This window comes from Crotalus tigris, unplaced genomic scaffold (genome assembly GCF_016545835.1).
Source record: "Crotalus tigris isolate CLP2741 ecotype Arizona unplaced genomic scaffold, ASM1654583v1 scf7180000017729.2337069, whole genome shotgun sequence".
NCBI classification, from domain to species: Eukaryota; Metazoa; Chordata; class Lepidosauria; order Squamata; family Viperidae; genus Crotalus; species Crotalus tigris.
The window spans coordinates 588725-605457 of NW_024096596.1; the positions used below are offsets into that span (position 1 = coordinate 588725).

The window sequence follows — 16733 nt, forward strand, 5'->3', positions numbered from 1 at the left end:
ACATCGTCATCAAATTCCCCTTCTTTTATATTTCATGTACAAATGATACATTTCTGACTTGTCTGAGTGATTATGGAGAAGCAAATGTGTGTGAACTTAAAATATGCAGGTCTTTCGGAGGAACTAATGCTAGATTTAATTTGCAAGCATTCATAGTTTGCAGTCAATGTTCAATAGCAAACCAGCACAAATTTTTACTGGATTATAGTAGCATCTGAACATCTGAGATAGCAACATTCATATTTCTGTTGCTTTTTCAAAATTAAACATGATTTCTCAGAGCTGGTTGAACAAAACTGTCAAGATTTAATTTCATAAGCCTGAAAAGTTGCTGTATAGTTTATCTGCTAAGATGGCTTCATTTCTTTAGCACAAAGATCATATCTAGTTTAAGTTATTGGGTTGAAGTTGATGAATAAAAACAAAAGTGAGCTTTATTTCAATTCTGTAAGTGACACTGGATTTTTCAGGCCAGCATGTTAAATAGAGAGTGACGTTAAGCACCAATTCTTTTGCCAATTCTGCCTGTAGTTATTTTTCTTTTCTTTTTTTGTCTTGTATTTTTTTCTCTAGATCTTTACTGACGTTTTCTGCAACAGAAGTTTTGATTAATGCCAGATGTATAGCAGAGCTTTATAAAATTCATTGCTATATTCTTTATTGCTGATCGATAAATACTCATCTTTTATTTTTTAAAGTTTGTCTTTCACTGTTCCAAAAACGCCCTCCATCTGGAATGCGTTTACACAATTTAAGACTGAGGCAAAGTCATAGTGATAACTCAACAGTTTTATGTTTTTATTTAAAAATATTGTGTTCTCTTCACTGGGAAGAGGGTAGTCATTCTAAATGAATGCAAAGGCACACACATCCTGTTTCTTTGAAATTTCCATGAGCGAGATATATAGGTTTAGTTACAATTAGCTCTTATACTACCCTTTTGTTTTCTGGGTACTGTACAATAAAATTGCCATGTACAGTTCCTCTGTTCTTGGTTTTCATGTACTAATGTTTTAATACCTTCTAAGTAACCCCCAATTTCAGAGAACCTCTACAGTCAAGCCTTCCTATTCTAAGCTATGTGTTTGTTTGTTTGTTTGTTTGTTTGTTTGTTTATGAGACCTATATACCGCTTTAAGTGCAAGCACTCTCTAAGCGGTGTACACCAGTAAGCAATGTATCTGGGTCCTCATTTTACCTACCTCGGAAGGATGGAAGGCTGAGTCAACCTTGAGCCGGTGAGATTTGAACCGCTGACCTGCTGAAACAGTCAGCTAAAGTGGCCTGCAGTACTGCACTCTAACTGCTCTGCCACCTCGGCTCATTTGTGTTTATTTAATTTATATCTTACCTTATTTTAATGAACAACTCAAGGCAGCAAACATACGTAATATTCCTCCCCCCCCATTTTCTCCACAACGACAACCCTGTGAATTGAGTTGGGCCGAGAGAGAGTATCTGGTCTTCTGGTTTCTAGTCTAGTGCCTTAACCACTAATTATCTACAACTACAGATTTTAAATCTCTGGCACACTCACAGGCAAACAAATTATACTACATCCAACATGTTAGTGGTCCATGTTTGTTCATTTTTAGAAAGAAATATTTTGTTTTGAGAAGGCTTTCCTATTTTTTTCCTTTGAGAGTATCAGATGCATGGTTTTAGAATTGACGTACTGCAGAAAGTGCCGTTTGCAATGTTTGTCCTAGTTTAGATTTAAGAACTAGATACAAACCAAGATGGGCCTCCTCTCTATTTACACATTCATACTGGCTGCAAATTTCATATTTGCTGTGCTGCCAATAATTGATGTATAGTTTCCCATTTTGAAGCAGGAAACATGTGAAAACCTGAATCCTAAGATCTGTTTAAAGTGGTTTTAAGAAAAAGCAAAACTATCCTCACAATTTTCTAAAAAGAAAAATATTGATCCTGGCAACATGATGTGAAGTACACTCTATCCCATAATTCAGTCATCATATGTACTTATTCAACCATTGTGCCCATGGAAGAGAAGGAAAGAACAATAAAACAGGATAACAGAATAAAAGAGTTGGAAGGGACCTTGGAGATCTTCTAGTCCAACCCTCTGCTCAAGCAGAACACCCTATATCATTTCAGACAAATGGTTTAAAAACTCTAGCAACAAGGTGTGTGAACTTGCCAAGAAAGTTTTGATTAACTTTTATTTGGAGAAATTTTGGTAACTTAAATCAGAACTTATTTTATTATTATTTTTAAGGCCTCCATATCCTATCTTTTTTTCAGGGTTCTCAAGACAATACATCAGGTTCTTGTTTCACCAATCTTGTGAAATTGATTGGCCTGAAAGTGGTGAGAAGGTGTGTAGTTGGGGTGCAGTTGGAGATAATGAGATGATTATGATAAAATTGTTTGTCATCCTTTTTAGACAGTAGTCCACCAAGAACGCCTTACTTAATGAAGCATTTAGTCTGAACAGAATTTATCTTTTTGTGCTACTTGTGATTTTTTTCGATGCTGTTTTATGTTCTCTGGTTTCTGTTGTAGTTTGCAATGTTCCTTAAAGTTCAGTGTCCCTACAACTCTGTAATGAAATCCAGTGATAGAATTGATGAAATTTCTAGCAATATCAGGATGTTGTTACAGTATGGAGTTTCTTTTCATAGAAATGTTTTATGTATGACAGACAAGAAGAGAAAGATTTCTTCTAATTTTGGGAGAGTTACATTAGCCAAGTGTATATGTCATTATAGGATTGTTGCCAACAATATATTCAACCTTTTAGGGTTAAGTATTAAAAAGTACAGTAATTGTGCGAAGAATGTAGAAGATACACACTAGTGAGGAAATTGTTTCATATTTTAATTTTCTTAATAATACATTGCAAAATGAATTGCCATTACTACAGTTTCAGATCTTTAATGTGCATTTTTCTTGGATTGCAATATAATTTGCAAATAGACATAGACATACTGACAGTAGCAAAACTGTTCAGAGAATAAAATGGAAGGGATAAATGACAGGGAAATATCTGTTTTGAGGTCTCTTAACTGTTCAGTGTTACAGCTCATCTATATTTGTGGCAGTAGATATTTTGCAACTTGAGAGTTGCAAAATATTATAGGCAATGTATTTATCCAAACTATAAACACTAGCCTTACCAAGACAATCTTTTCTGAAAGCAACTAGTAAGCACAGAGTTCACCCTTGGCATTTTCTTGTTTATGCTCCTAAAAATAAAATGTTAAGTAAATACAAATGTTCTCAGAAAAATTGAAGTTTCAGAATAAATGGCATGGACTTGAACTCTGCTGAGGGCTTGCTGGAGGATTGAAGCTTTCTAAGAATCTATATTAACGACGCATCTCTGAAAGAATGCATGAAATGGTTGCTTTAACATGACAAGGGTTTATGTGCAACAGAACCAAAGTATATACCTGTCAGATATTAGCCTGCATTAGGTTGGTTCATTGTTCCAGAATGTACCTTTGCCAGAAGTCTGGAACCTTCTGAAAGTAGATTTGTTGCTTTTTTCTAGTATGTTTTCCACCTTTTGGTCCCTTCTATCCTTTTCTACTGCTCTACTGTCCCATGCCTCATCTTGGCTTCTTCCTTTCCTTCATTAACTTGTATTTCAGCCTGGCAAATCCCGTTTTGTCTTATTGCATGTTGGCGCAACTTATCTTGTAGTCCAGATCTTTTGGCAATTAAGAATAAAATCTGTTTTAATGATTGAACACAATTAAATGCTAAGTGTAGAAAAATTGGCTCAATTTGGTCTTTTAGTGCCCTCTGTTGGCTAATACAGAAGATGACTATTTTATATCTGTCATCTGAGAAAATTGAGGAAGAATGAACTTTTGGTAATTCACCTTCCTTAATTGTTGTGAGTGTAGAAGTTGTCTTTGAAGGACAGTAGAAGAGCCATTAGTAACAATCAGATAAACAAGCAAATAATTTACAAAAATGCCTCAGAATGCACCCATACAAACACACACACACATATCTCAATTCACATGAAGGTAGAAGGAAGAAGGGAAGCATGTTCAGTCCTGCAAGATTTGTTATTGTAACTTTTCTCACTGAAGTAGCTTAAGGTTTATGCAATGTCTGTTCCTTTGTCTGGTCTATCTTACAGAGCTGACAGTAATATAAAAAGTATTTGCCAGTTGGTAACGTACTCTTAGCTGCTCTGTAATCTTTTGTGGTTTTATCTAGAGAGATTTGGTAATAGCAAAGTTAGATCTAGCCATGAAGACACAAAGGAGCAAAATAACATTCAGGTTTTTTAAAAAAACACACACACACACAAAAAACCCACAAACCACAATCTCTTGTTCAACGAAATGCTACAAAGCTAGGAAATCAGAAGCTAGCACAGTATTTCCTGGGATTTGAAAACAAAATAGAAGTAGCATCTGTATAATCTATATGTTGAGTTTTATTTCTTTCATTTGTTCTTAGTAATGGAGTGGATTTACAAATGATTATTTGTCTAAAATATGAATTGCAGTTAATCATAAATGTAGATTAACTTACTGCAGCAAGTAAAAAAGATAGTGGTAATATTTTTCTTAAGAATAAGCCATAGTTGTAACCTTAAAATGTGGCTTTTGAGCCACAAAGATGTCCTAATTGCAGCTGCCCACAATGTGTAATGGCGGTGGGGGGCTGTGGCTGATGATGCACGATGATGGAACAGCTGTACTTGATTTGAACCCAACTTGTATTTATATAGGGCTTAGGCCAAAATTATATAAAAGACTATCTATTCCCGTACATAATTGCATCTTTGGCTGATCCTGCTATAGAAGTGTCAAGATTGGCTTCTACTTCTGCTTTGTTTGAGATGGGACCTAAGTTACAGGACGACCTGGAGTTGAGACTGGATTCACATTTTAAAAACTCATAAAAGGGCTTCAAGCATTTCTATTACAGAAGCCTTTTAAGTTAGAGGATATTTTTAATCCTGTTAGTTTTGAATTTTTTTAAGTGGGGTATTGAATTTTAAATTGAATTTTAGATGACGCAAATCACTTGGCATCCCAAAATGGAAGAGGAGTCATACATTTTTAAAATAAATTTATAAACAGATAAGGCCCTTTTTGTAAACATTTTATGAAGAAAGGACTAAGAAAAAGTCTTTGAACTCAAATGTGGTTCTGATCCTTTTATTGTTCAATTATCATTTAGCTTTTAGAGTGTCACTTTACCTTCAGCTCAGTTGCCATTCAGCTGTTTTGGGGACAACCAGTTCTCTGCAGCATTAAGATTGTTTCTGCATTAATTTACTCATCTGTAGCTTTTCTCTTCCTATACAAGAGCTCCCTCTACTTGAAGTTAATTGGTTTTGTCAAAGTTTGCTAGCTGAACATTTAAAATCCTTTGACTATCTTTTATTAATTGATATTGAAACATTTTAGTAGCAGGCATTATTCAAAATGGAACTTTTGGCCTGTAGAAAAAGGTTTGCTGGTCAATGACCAAAATAAAATGATTAATGTGTAAAAAGAGCATCTTATTAATATTATGCTATATGTTTATGCTTGTAAAAGTACCAGAGCAGTTTTATCAATTCCTGGATTGATCAATGTGGAAACAGTGATCTAGAGCCTAGTGTCTAGAGGAGTGATGGCAAACCTTTTAGAGACTGAGTACCCAAACTGCAACTCAAAACCCACTTATGTATCGTCGGGTGCTGGGTGGGCGTGGCCCATTGGGTGGGTGTGGCCCATTGTGTGGGCGTGGCTGCAGTAGTAATGGCAGACTGGATGGGACTAAAAAGTTCAATCAATCAATTCCAACTTTGCGAGATCTTTTTTTTCCCCGCGAGAAGTTGAAATTGATTGATTGATTGAACCTTTTTTTTTGCACACAGCGGCGGAGGCCTAAAGTGAAAAGGTTTTATAAAACCCAGCTGAAGGCCTAAGACTGGGGCGACTGTGCGCGTGCCCACAGAGAGGGCTCTGTGTGCCACCTGTGGCACGCGTGCCATAGGTTTGTCACCACGGGTTTTTTAGAGCCTAGTCCTTCAACTATGGATTATTATTTTTTTACACCCATACTAGGTAATTGTGACACAAAAAAGAAATTTTCCATTCCCAGTAGACTAAATAAAATCTTCATTATTATGGTAACTGACTAGTATTGCAAAGAGTAACAATCAGAATTCGGCAGAGCATTCAAAGGCGTGCTTTCTGTTGATGTACATAAAATTCTTCTAATCATCCAGAGAAAGAGTGATGAGAGTCATTATTAAACTGTTGTGCAAGTCTCTATAGAAAACAGTATAATAAGATATGGGCCAGTGGTTTGACTGTTTCATCATTACAGCTGCATAACCTTTTGGCATAAGAACACTTCTTAAATCTGCCCTCGAAAATTGCTGACGGTAAAATATTAGCACATAGTAGCATAAAAGCTCTGCACTATTTAGATACAGTTAATCAAAGCACCTAGCTGGTTTGACATTATTCTGTTGGCTTCCTAGCTCAGCATATTCCTTATTCTCTACGTACGATCTGGGATCCCATATCCAGGATTCTTGGTTTGAATGCAGCATTTCCTATTCTTCTCCAGTCATAAGGAATTTCCTGTCTTTACTTCTGAAAATAAATGGTCAGATCCGAACAATCACAAGTACTCTGACACCACCATCATAACCTCAATACAATAGTAATGAGGTCAGTAGAAATATGGATTAAAGAAATAATATTGCAAGATAGAAATTAAATATTTCTATGAGAGAACTTTTGTAAGATCTTTGCAGAGGCCATTCCATAGATCAGACTTGGGCATTTTGCAGCTCACAGACGACATCCAGCCAGTAGGTGGTTCTAGTCTGACCTGCATTGGTGGGGGGGGGGGCTAGGGAGTCATCATTGGCAGGGGGTGGGGCCTTGGTGGGGGGCATCATGGGGGATTGAGTGTTGGCAATGTGGTGGCAGTGTGGGTGTAGCCTTGGCAGCCCTTTACAAGAGTCCCAATTTCTCATGTGGACCTTTGGGGAAATTAATTGCCCACCCATGCTATAGGTGAACAGCAACAACATGGCTCAGTGGAAGGCCGTGTGATTTGCATAGAGGATGTTAGGCTTAGAATTAGGGAATGACTATCACTATCCTATCTGGGCTGAAGAAATCAGACTTTCCTATATCTCTTTGCTGTCCTCTAGTGATGATCTGGATGTTTGCAACCCTGATACTGTAGCCTTTGGGAAAAGAACAAAGAAGAGCAACTAAGATGATTAAAGGCCTGGAGACGAAAACATATGAAGAACAGTTGCAGTCTAGAGAAAAGAAGGACTAGGGAGGACATGATAGCAGTATTCCAATATTTGAGAGGCTGCCACAAGGAGGAGGGGGTTAATTTATTTTCCAAAGCACCAGAAAGCAAGATGAGAAACAATGGATAGAAACTAATCAAGGAGAGAAGCAACCTGGAATTGAGTGAGGACAATTAACCAGTGGGACAGCTTGCTTTCAGATGTTGTAGGTGCTTCATCACTCGAGGTTTTTAAGAAGAGACTGGACAGCCACTTGTCTGAAATGATATAAGGTTTCCTGCTTGAGCATGGGGCTGGACTAGAAGACCTCCAAGGTACCTTCCAGCTCTATTCTATTCTAGATTCTACCTTATAGTTCTGAATTCCTCTGAGAATGGCAAAAAAAAAAAAAAATTCTAGTCCTAGAGAATACTCACAGGTCAGTGTGACAATCTGGAGCTAAATTGGCCCATAATATGATTCCACTGCTAATATCTAATAGTAGGATTAAGATCCATGCCTATCTTCAACCATCATCTCCTTAGATGGTTTTGGTCAAATTATTTTCAGCTCAGGTTAACTTACAGCATTATTTTATCGAGAACAATTGGAGTGGGACAAGCATGAGCTTCTGAAGGAAAGTAATTGCTTTTGTATGTCATAATTCCCAAGATGGTTCAGATTTCGATCCTAAATAAAAATAATGGAAACAACAGGATTATCAAGACAAACTCATTATCAGTGAATGAAATCAGCATATATATCTTGGACATTCATATACATTTGTTGCTGTTTCATATTTACTGGAAGGATGGAGAGAGGTATACTAAACGAATAAACTTCTGTATAGCCCTAATGGTAGATTTAGAAGAATGGGTACAAAGTAGGTTTGGAAATCTCATGTAAGACAGAAGACGAAAAAGCTGCCTAAATCCTGAATGCTAAAAATTGAACCACACTGACCAGGATTTGAAGCAACGCCATCCAAAATGGTGGTGTAGCCATGTTTCTGATGTTACCAAGCTGAACAAGGATGACTTGTTCATTTTCTTTCCCTGCCACTTAATAATAATTGTGGCTAATGAAAATCATTGGGCTATATATAGCTGGGAACTTTCTACAAAAGTATTTTTCATCTTCTTGCTTGTTTTTCAGGATCCCTTAGATCCAACAAAGACCGCATTTGTGATCAGTTCCCTTGTGCCATGTGGAGTGGCTGAACGTGGTGGTCAGCTCTTCCCTGGTGACCGCTTAGTCTCTGTAAATGATGTATATTTGCATACTATTAGTCTAGAAGAAGCTGTAGAAGTTCTAAAATCTGTACCACCTGGTGAAGTTCATCTTGGAATCTGCAAACCCTTGGGGGTAAGTGACGTTAAATTTATGTTTTATAACTTGCATTTTCCAGGTCAGTAATGGTTAACATTTGAGCAAAAGTCACCAGGATTTTAATAGAAGCAAAATATATTTGCCATAAATTTTTTGAATGATTTATCCTCTTTCTGAGTTTTGCCATGATTGGAGGTCCAGATGTTGTATGCTAAAGAAACAGAAACATTTTGTCTTGGAGAAATGAAGCTTTCCTTTTTTAAATCTCCTTTTTACTTCAAATTTATATCCCAGTGTTTTGCCTTAATGGATTCTTGAAATAGTTTTTTATCACTTAAAACAAAGGTATACATTTACAGTTGGATTAAAATAGTAATTCATAAAAGAAAACCAGTAGCAGTCATTTAAGAAAACATTGGAGACCACGCTAGAAACTATTAACATTGTGGAATGATTAAAGAAAAGAGTAAATGCAACTGTTGAGAGGTCCCCAACCTCCGGTCCATGGACCAGTACCAGTCCATGGCATGCCAGCAACCGGTCCGCACAAACAAGGAGAGCCCCATCCACAGGATGCAGACAGCACACAAAACCACACCCCCTCCAGTCCGCGGAAAAACCTCTCTCCATGTAACCCAGTGGTTCTCAACCTGTGGGTCGGGACCCCATTTGGGGTCAAATGACCATTTCACGGGGGTCGCCAAACCACGCTGTCCGCCATTTTTTTCCCTTTTCCCTAGCTATCCTACTCCCTCTTATTGGTGGCCACACCCACTTGGGGGTCACCACCACATGGGGAACTGTATTATGGGGTCACGGCATTAGAAAGGTTGAGAACCACTGATGTAACCGGTCCCTGGTACCCAGAAGGTTGGGGACCTCTGATCTATACTACTGTTAAACATTTAGGTAGCCAAAAGCAATTGACTTAATATCTGACAAGAAAAACATATAGAGCAGGGCTATTTTTATTGTCCTAACTACACAATTAATGATTTTTTGATATAGTTTTAAAAGAAAATACACAGTTATTAATATACATGTGCACAAACTATATAATAATAGAGTATAGTTGGCTATAGAATGACTTGTACTTGGAGGAGTCCAAATGACCCAGCAGTCCCAGAAGAAAAAAATAAGAGTTATCTACAACATACAATGTAAAGACTGCAACAGCCACAGCATAGGAGAAACAGGCAGAAGACTAGCAGAATGCATCCATGAATACCAACTAGCAGTCAGAAAACACGATGAAAACTCTTTAATTTCATAAGATATGACAGACTTAACCATAATTTCAACTCGGAAGCTGTGTCTATCCTGGTCCAAAAACACTAGAAGCCTAGCTAATTGGCCAGCAACAGACACACAGACATAAACAACATCTACATACTGTGCAAAGAGACAATCAGCAAGCCAAAAAGGAAACAAAAAGACCAAACACCTTTCCACCTTCAATCAACACCCAGATGAGCATAGATTAACACCAAGATTAACATCAAACCAATAACCAAGAAGTAAACAATACCGCAATGAAGGAACTGCCAAACAAGCTAACAGTAAATACTCCAACCAAAGAACCACCAAGACCCCTTCCACCAATGCTGATTGGCCAAACAATTAGCATATAAAATGAGAGCAAACCACACTCCTTACTAGCATGTTACTTAGTTTGGAGAAGAAAATATATGCAAGAAACAGGCTTAGAGGGCACCAAGGACCAACCCTGGGCTACAAATATTCTCCTTTATCAGATTGTACTTTATTTTATTTATCAAATTTATTTGCCGATCATTTGTTTGTAATGTTTGCCACAATTTGTCATAATCTCAAATGAGTGAAAATTTCATTTGATGCATAAAAATGCAAATATTGTGCAATTTTTAAAATATAAGGCTGTTATAAGACTATGTTGTTATTTCATGGGTCCACAGTGGTTTCTTTTTAATTATCACAACATAATGGTGGAGTTCTTATAGCCTCAGATATTCCTAGGTAATTCACTAGTCCCAAAACTTTAAAACATTTAATTAAAAAGTTAAAATATGCTGCTTAAGCCAGTGGAAAGTATAGATAATGATGAGCTAGGAAACTGCCCTGCTGTTTTCCTTAACTTTATTAACATAGGAATTTGTGGACAGAAGTAATTTAAAGTAGACAGAATAAATTAGTGCACCGTAAGGATAATTTTATCCTGCCCGTATGTTTGGTTTATTGAATCTAGCAGTTCTTTTCACATGTCTCTATTTCCTGTATTAATGTATTTTCTTCTTAGGACTGACTGCAGGTAGTCCTTGACTTGCGACCACAATTGAGCCCAACATTTCTGTTAAGTGAGACATTTGTTAAGTGATTTTTGCCCCATTTTACGACTTTTCTTGCTTCAATTGTTAAGTGAGTCACTGAAATTGATAAGTTAGTAACCTGTTTGTTAAGTGAATCTGGCTTCCCCATTGACTTTGCCTGTTAGAAGGTCACAAACTGTGATCATATGACATGGGCACAGTAACGGTCAAAAATATGAACCAGTTGCCAACCATCTGGATTTTGATCACATGATCATGGGGATGCTGTAAAAGTCCTAACTGTGAAAAACGGTCATCAGTCAGTTTTCTCAGTGTCGCTGTAACTTTGAACGGTCACTAAATGAACTGTTGTAAGTCGAGGACTACTTGTATTAACTTTCCATTTTACTCTCTGCACTTCTTTGGAGTAGGGTCATCTCTACAACAGGGATGAGCAACTATGGCCCCTTTATAGCCTATGGGGTTCAACTCCCAGAATTCCTGAGCATGGCCCACGCAGGAATTCTGGGAGTTGAAGCCCACAAGGGGCCACAGATGCTGCTCCCTGCTCTACAAGCTACTTTGTCCACAAGCGGCTTTCTTGCTTTGTCTTCTTTTTTTAAAAAGTTGGGATTTGATATTTTCCTGAACATTGACATTCTTTTTTAAGGGTGAAAATAAACATAATGGGACTTCTTCTGTGGAACCTGAGAGATTTAACAGAAATTCAATATCTCAGGAATCAATCAATAATATTGAGCCATCAATCCTCCTTGCAGCTCCAAAGGTTTTTATTGGTTTATATTTCTATTACAATAACATTTGTCTTATGTAAAGGCTTTTTCAGAATGAAAGTTGAATTGAGATACACTAAATGTTTCTTTGAATCAGTTGTAGTCATTTCTAAGAAGTGCCGTTCTGTAAATCTAGATGGGAAGAATGTTTCTACAGGTAGTCTTCCAGGTGTGGACAGGTTTGTTCATATTGGCAAAAGTTTGCAACTTGAAAAGTTCATTAGTAGAATAATGCCAGTATTGTTGGATAAGGTAAGAGGTAGCCTCATTTCTTTAAAATGTAAAATTATGTTTATAAATTAATGTTTTTTTTAAAAAGGAAATGTTTTATCACAGTGGTTCTCAACCTTTTTAATGCTGCGACCCCCAACCGGTCGTAAGTCGAGGACTACTCAACCGGTTGTAAGTCGAGGACTACTCAACTGGTGCAGCACCGTTTGCAGAATGGGACTTTTGGCGGGCTCAGCAGGGCAGAGAATAAAAGAGAGTAGCACAGCTAAGGAAAAGGGGAAAAAAATGGCAGACTGCGTTGTTTGGTGACCCCCGTGAAATGGTCGTTCGACCCCAAATGGGGTCCCGACCCACAGGTTGAGAACCACTGTTTTTCAGATCTAGCACCTTCTTTTGTCTGTTTATCTGTTTATCTGCCTGCCTGCCTGCCTCTCTCTCTCTCTCCTTCCCCCCCTCCCTCCCTCACACATGCACACACACACACACACCCCTTCTATCCGCTACTAGACATCTGTTTTGATGTTTTGTGTAGGACTTCAGAAATGAATCTGAAGAAGAACTTGTTGATGAGCCCGTCTTGGAAGAGCTTGCTGATGACCCAAACCTGGATTTGGGGAGACAGTTTCAACTTATGCAGAGCGAAACAGACGTTGATAAGGAATCCTGGGAAATGCATGAGATTCTGAAGCACATAGAAGAACGTCTTGGTGAAGAACGAGAGATGTTAGTGGATGAAGTGTATGATATGGATCAGGATTATGAAAAGTGTCCATTAGCAGATATAAGAGAAATATCTTCCTCTCCTGTGATGGACTTTGAATCTGCAGGACAGTGGGCTGAAGAATTAGACTGTGCTAAAATGGTGGAACCGAATCCTGCAAACAATCTTAATACTGAAGAGGTATTTAGTGATATATATATATGTATGTAAAGTAAAGAATAAATGAATGATATTGTAACATCATATATTCAGTGCAATTATTACTATTTCTTAACTATAGTGCTTTAAAATTCAGTAGCTAAATAGTCTGAAGATCATTAAGAATATTCAGGTGCTTTCTTTAGATACCATTAGCATAATACTTAAAGAATCCATAACAGATTTTGGAAAACAGGGTTTAATTAATGATATGCCAGTTTTTAAAACCCAGCTTCTATTAAACTCATCTTTGTTTCTGGTAGCATAGGGCTGAGCTAATGTCTTTCAATTCTGTATTGCCTTTATTTTTCTACTGAAGAATGAAGAAAAGAGTACTAATCGTTCACTCTTCCATGGTGTTTCAGTGGAGTACAGCCAAGGAACTCCTATGCTGGATGGTAAGTGAAATGAGCAAGTATTCAGAATAAATAAATATATTTCTGAGCCAAAATTATCTATGAAAGATCAAGACCAGGTGGGACTTTAGTGGTTGAAAGGGGCTACTATTAAAAAGTGGGTCTCAAAAAAAATCTAAAACATTTCAGAATTTGGGTGTATTATATGTATATGAATGTGTCATTGTGGAGAAAACTTGAATCTGCATGGGTCCCAACTGACGATCTATCACATGGACAGAGAAAGCTTTTCCCCAAATTATAGTTACCTATAAGACAGATGTGATTGAGGTATATATATATGTATGTATGTATATATATATATATATATATATATATATATATATATATATATATATATATATATATATATATTTTAAATAACCCATCCAAGAACAGGTTATGCAGAAAAAAAAGATCCACAAATATTCCCAAATATTATAACTGTTCAAACAGGGCTGGGGGTTGGGAGTATATCCCATCCAATTACCTTCATTTTGGAAAAAGAAAATATTCAACTACAATGTTTCTGTTTATTAGTATTTAGCTTCAGTTTACCACCATTTAAACATTTATTTATGATCCCAGTTGTTTAGCATACATTTTTGAAGTCAGATTGTGTGTGCAATTCTCATTCTGTACACATCATCAAATCAATTATTTTAAGAATATTGAATTCTTGGTATAGTGGAAGAAGTACTAGAATTTGAAGGCATTCTGCCTATCTCTTTATGCTTTCTCTTGAAAAGTCTATAGGGCAGATGTACCTTGAATTTAATTGCAGACAAGTGCTGTTCTTTTCACAATGATTTTCTATGATTGTTGGATGGAGGAGAGCTGTTCAAGTGAGCAATGTTCCCTTTCAAACCACTTAACTGAATGTGCAAAGGCAGGCTGTATGTTGCATCCCATTCTCTTCTCAGTTTCAGTCCCTCATACTGTATATTCACATAAATACCTGAAAAGAGCTAATTATCATTGTGAACCGAATAGTCTTTTTTAGAAAAGGTTGTCTATTATTACTCTTACTCTTAAACAAGTGCATCTGAAAGCAGAGCATAATAATGAATCTTTTCTTCTAAGGTATTCCAAAGCAAGATGACCCTAAAGAACATCTATACACAGATGTTGATCGTGAGAGATGCAAAATGAAGAATGAAGATATTGATCCTTCCAGCTCCCAAGATTCTGCCCTACGTAGAGTAGTGCTGTCTAGGTATGAAGTGATGCTTAGCTAAAAATATGTCAGTAATTTTGATTTATCTGAAAAGAAATAAGAGGAAAAACTATTTTCTCTAACATTATGAGAAATCAGCAATAAGTTGTCAATAATTAGAATTTTAATATGTCATCATTATAACTTACTAAGTAGCTATTGGAGGCAATTGTAGGTATATTAATCTGTTAGAGTCAAAGGTGTTACAACATAAAATAGAGTTCTGTCAAGTCAAGCCCAAATTTATGTTGACCAAAATATGAAAGGATTTGCCATTTGTGTCGGGATTTTTTTTAACTTGTTAGTCTACAGCCTTGGGATGTCCTACTGGTTTCTCATCTAAATACCAACAGGCCTTTACTGTATAACTTTTTTTTAACCTCATGCAACATTGGCTAGATTAGCGTTTCTCAACCTTAGCAACTTTAGGACATGTGGGCTTCAACTCCCAGAATTCTCCAGCTTGCATGGGAATCCTTCAGCTAATTTTGTATTTTTCTTCTACTTCTTATGGCTAATGATGGCAGTGATGATCAGGATGATAGACTCTTCTTGTCTAGCTACACACTGAAACGTATCAACTTCACTCACAAAATGATTACTTTCCTTTCTGTAGAGATACATCGTATACTTAATTAAGAGAATAATTGCAGAAATTGTGTCTAATAATGTGGTCCATTTTCATTAACGTTTGCAGAAAGGCAGAGAAACTTGTAGATTCTTGGGAATTTAATTTTGTTAATTACAAAGAATGGGACACACACATATAAATGTTGCATATTGTATCAATTTTCTTTAGTGAACTGCCTGAAAGAGAAGAAGGAGAAGGAGAAGAAACTCCAATTTTCAGTCACTGGGGATCACCCCAAATGTATGTTGATAAGTATTTCAATATTTATTTTGCCTTGATAATAATTTGAGGTGCTGATCATTAATTATGAGTATGCCTTTCCTTTTTAATCTCTTGCTGGAGGCACTTTGCTTGATCATGGGGTATTTTATACCGTCTGGGAAGAACAGTGTGACAATAGTTCCTTATAAGATGCTGAAGACAGAATTAATATTTATCAGATATTCTGCTGAACGGTCATATCGGTTCCATTGATTTTTATATAATTATTTTGGAAATTATGGAAAGTTTGAAACAAACATACAGTGTTTGGGACATTGAGCTCTGGTCCATCATATCTGAAATTTGGCATGTTTTAATTGTTTCCAATCTCAGCAAAAACAAAATTTGGAGGGTTCTTACTGGGTGAATAGGATCATATTGATACAGCTCACCCTTCTTTTCTTCCTTTACATGATCAGGATACTGGCACGCTCCCTGATTTTCCCAGTAGCTTCCTTTCTTTACTGCTTCTTAGATCTTGTTTGGAGCCAAGCAAATAGGTAGCAGCTAACGGGAGGTAGGAAGAGGGATGTACTAATGGAGAATAGTTGGATGTGTGGTACTTCAACTCAAGAACAATGGAGGTAACAGCTGTGCAACCAGCTAGCCCATCCCTGATTTTCCCAGTACCTTTCTTTTTCTGCCTTGATTTTATGCACAGCATATCTATCTGGCCCATTGACCCTCAATCTTTCCTGAGCTACCCAGTATCCATAGCTTTTTTCTATTCTTCCCTAAGTTATTTAAAGTTAGTTGAAATTTTATTGGTAAACTTTAAAATATGTATGCTAAGAGGGAGTTAAAAAAAAGATGCATTAGAATGTTTTGATTTAAAAATGTTTTTTTAAAGAAAAGCTTAGTGTTTTAAAAAGGATGGAAAAAAATGTTTTTCCCTTTAAAGTTGAAAGAATCTGAAAGAATACAGTGAATTTCGTTAATATAAACAGAGATAGTTTATAATGATTAGTAAGTGCAAATAGAAATACATATTATTTCAACAGCAAGGAAGATAAAGCAGTAATGCTTACGTTGATTGTTCTATTCAAAGAGGAGAATATATTTAGGTTATTTTTCTCTTTGGATAATATCACTTCTGGATTTTGTGCTTGTGAAGAAAAAATAAATAAAACTTTGACTTTGGTTTTGCCGATTAGATAGATTCGTTGTTATAGAAATGGCTAGTTACATACTAATATGTAAAAGTAAAAAGTTTAGATTGTAATATTGTTACCTTGTACTGTGCTAAAAGGATTCAGAAATCAATGCCTTTTTCTTCCCTTGTACCTCATATTTTCTTTCCCCTATCTTTTTTTCTTCCCTTAATTACCTATTTTTATTTCTCTTTGCATTTTATACATTGATAAAACAAAAGTTATATATATAAAAAGCTTGAGAAAGGAAAGCGCCTCCAATCTATATTACAGCA

At 36.5% G+C, this 16733-nt stretch overlaps 1 protein-coding gene across 4 annotated transcripts in view; it reads left to right on the forward strand.

Moving 5' to 3' along the window:
• Positions 1-16733, forward strand: part of PATJ (PATJ crumbs cell polarity complex component) — a 160233-nt gene that overhangs the window by 49566 nt on the left and 93934 nt on the right. For 3 of the 4 annotated variants that reach the window (XM_039339049.1, XM_039339051.1, XM_039339050.1), the window contains exons 19-24: positions 8402-8611; positions 11531-11647; positions 12418-12786; positions 13124-13202; positions 14283-14415; positions 15215-15286. In XM_039339049.1, the coding sequence (XP_039194983.1) occupies positions 8402-8611; positions 11531-11647; positions 12418-12786; positions 13124-13202; positions 14283-14415; positions 15215-15286 (980 nt within the window). The remainder of the gene's footprint in view (positions 1-8401; positions 8612-11530; positions 11648-12417; positions 12787-13123; positions 13203-14282; positions 14416-15214; positions 15287-16733) is intronic. The other variant, XM_039339052.1, reaches the window with a different exon arrangement.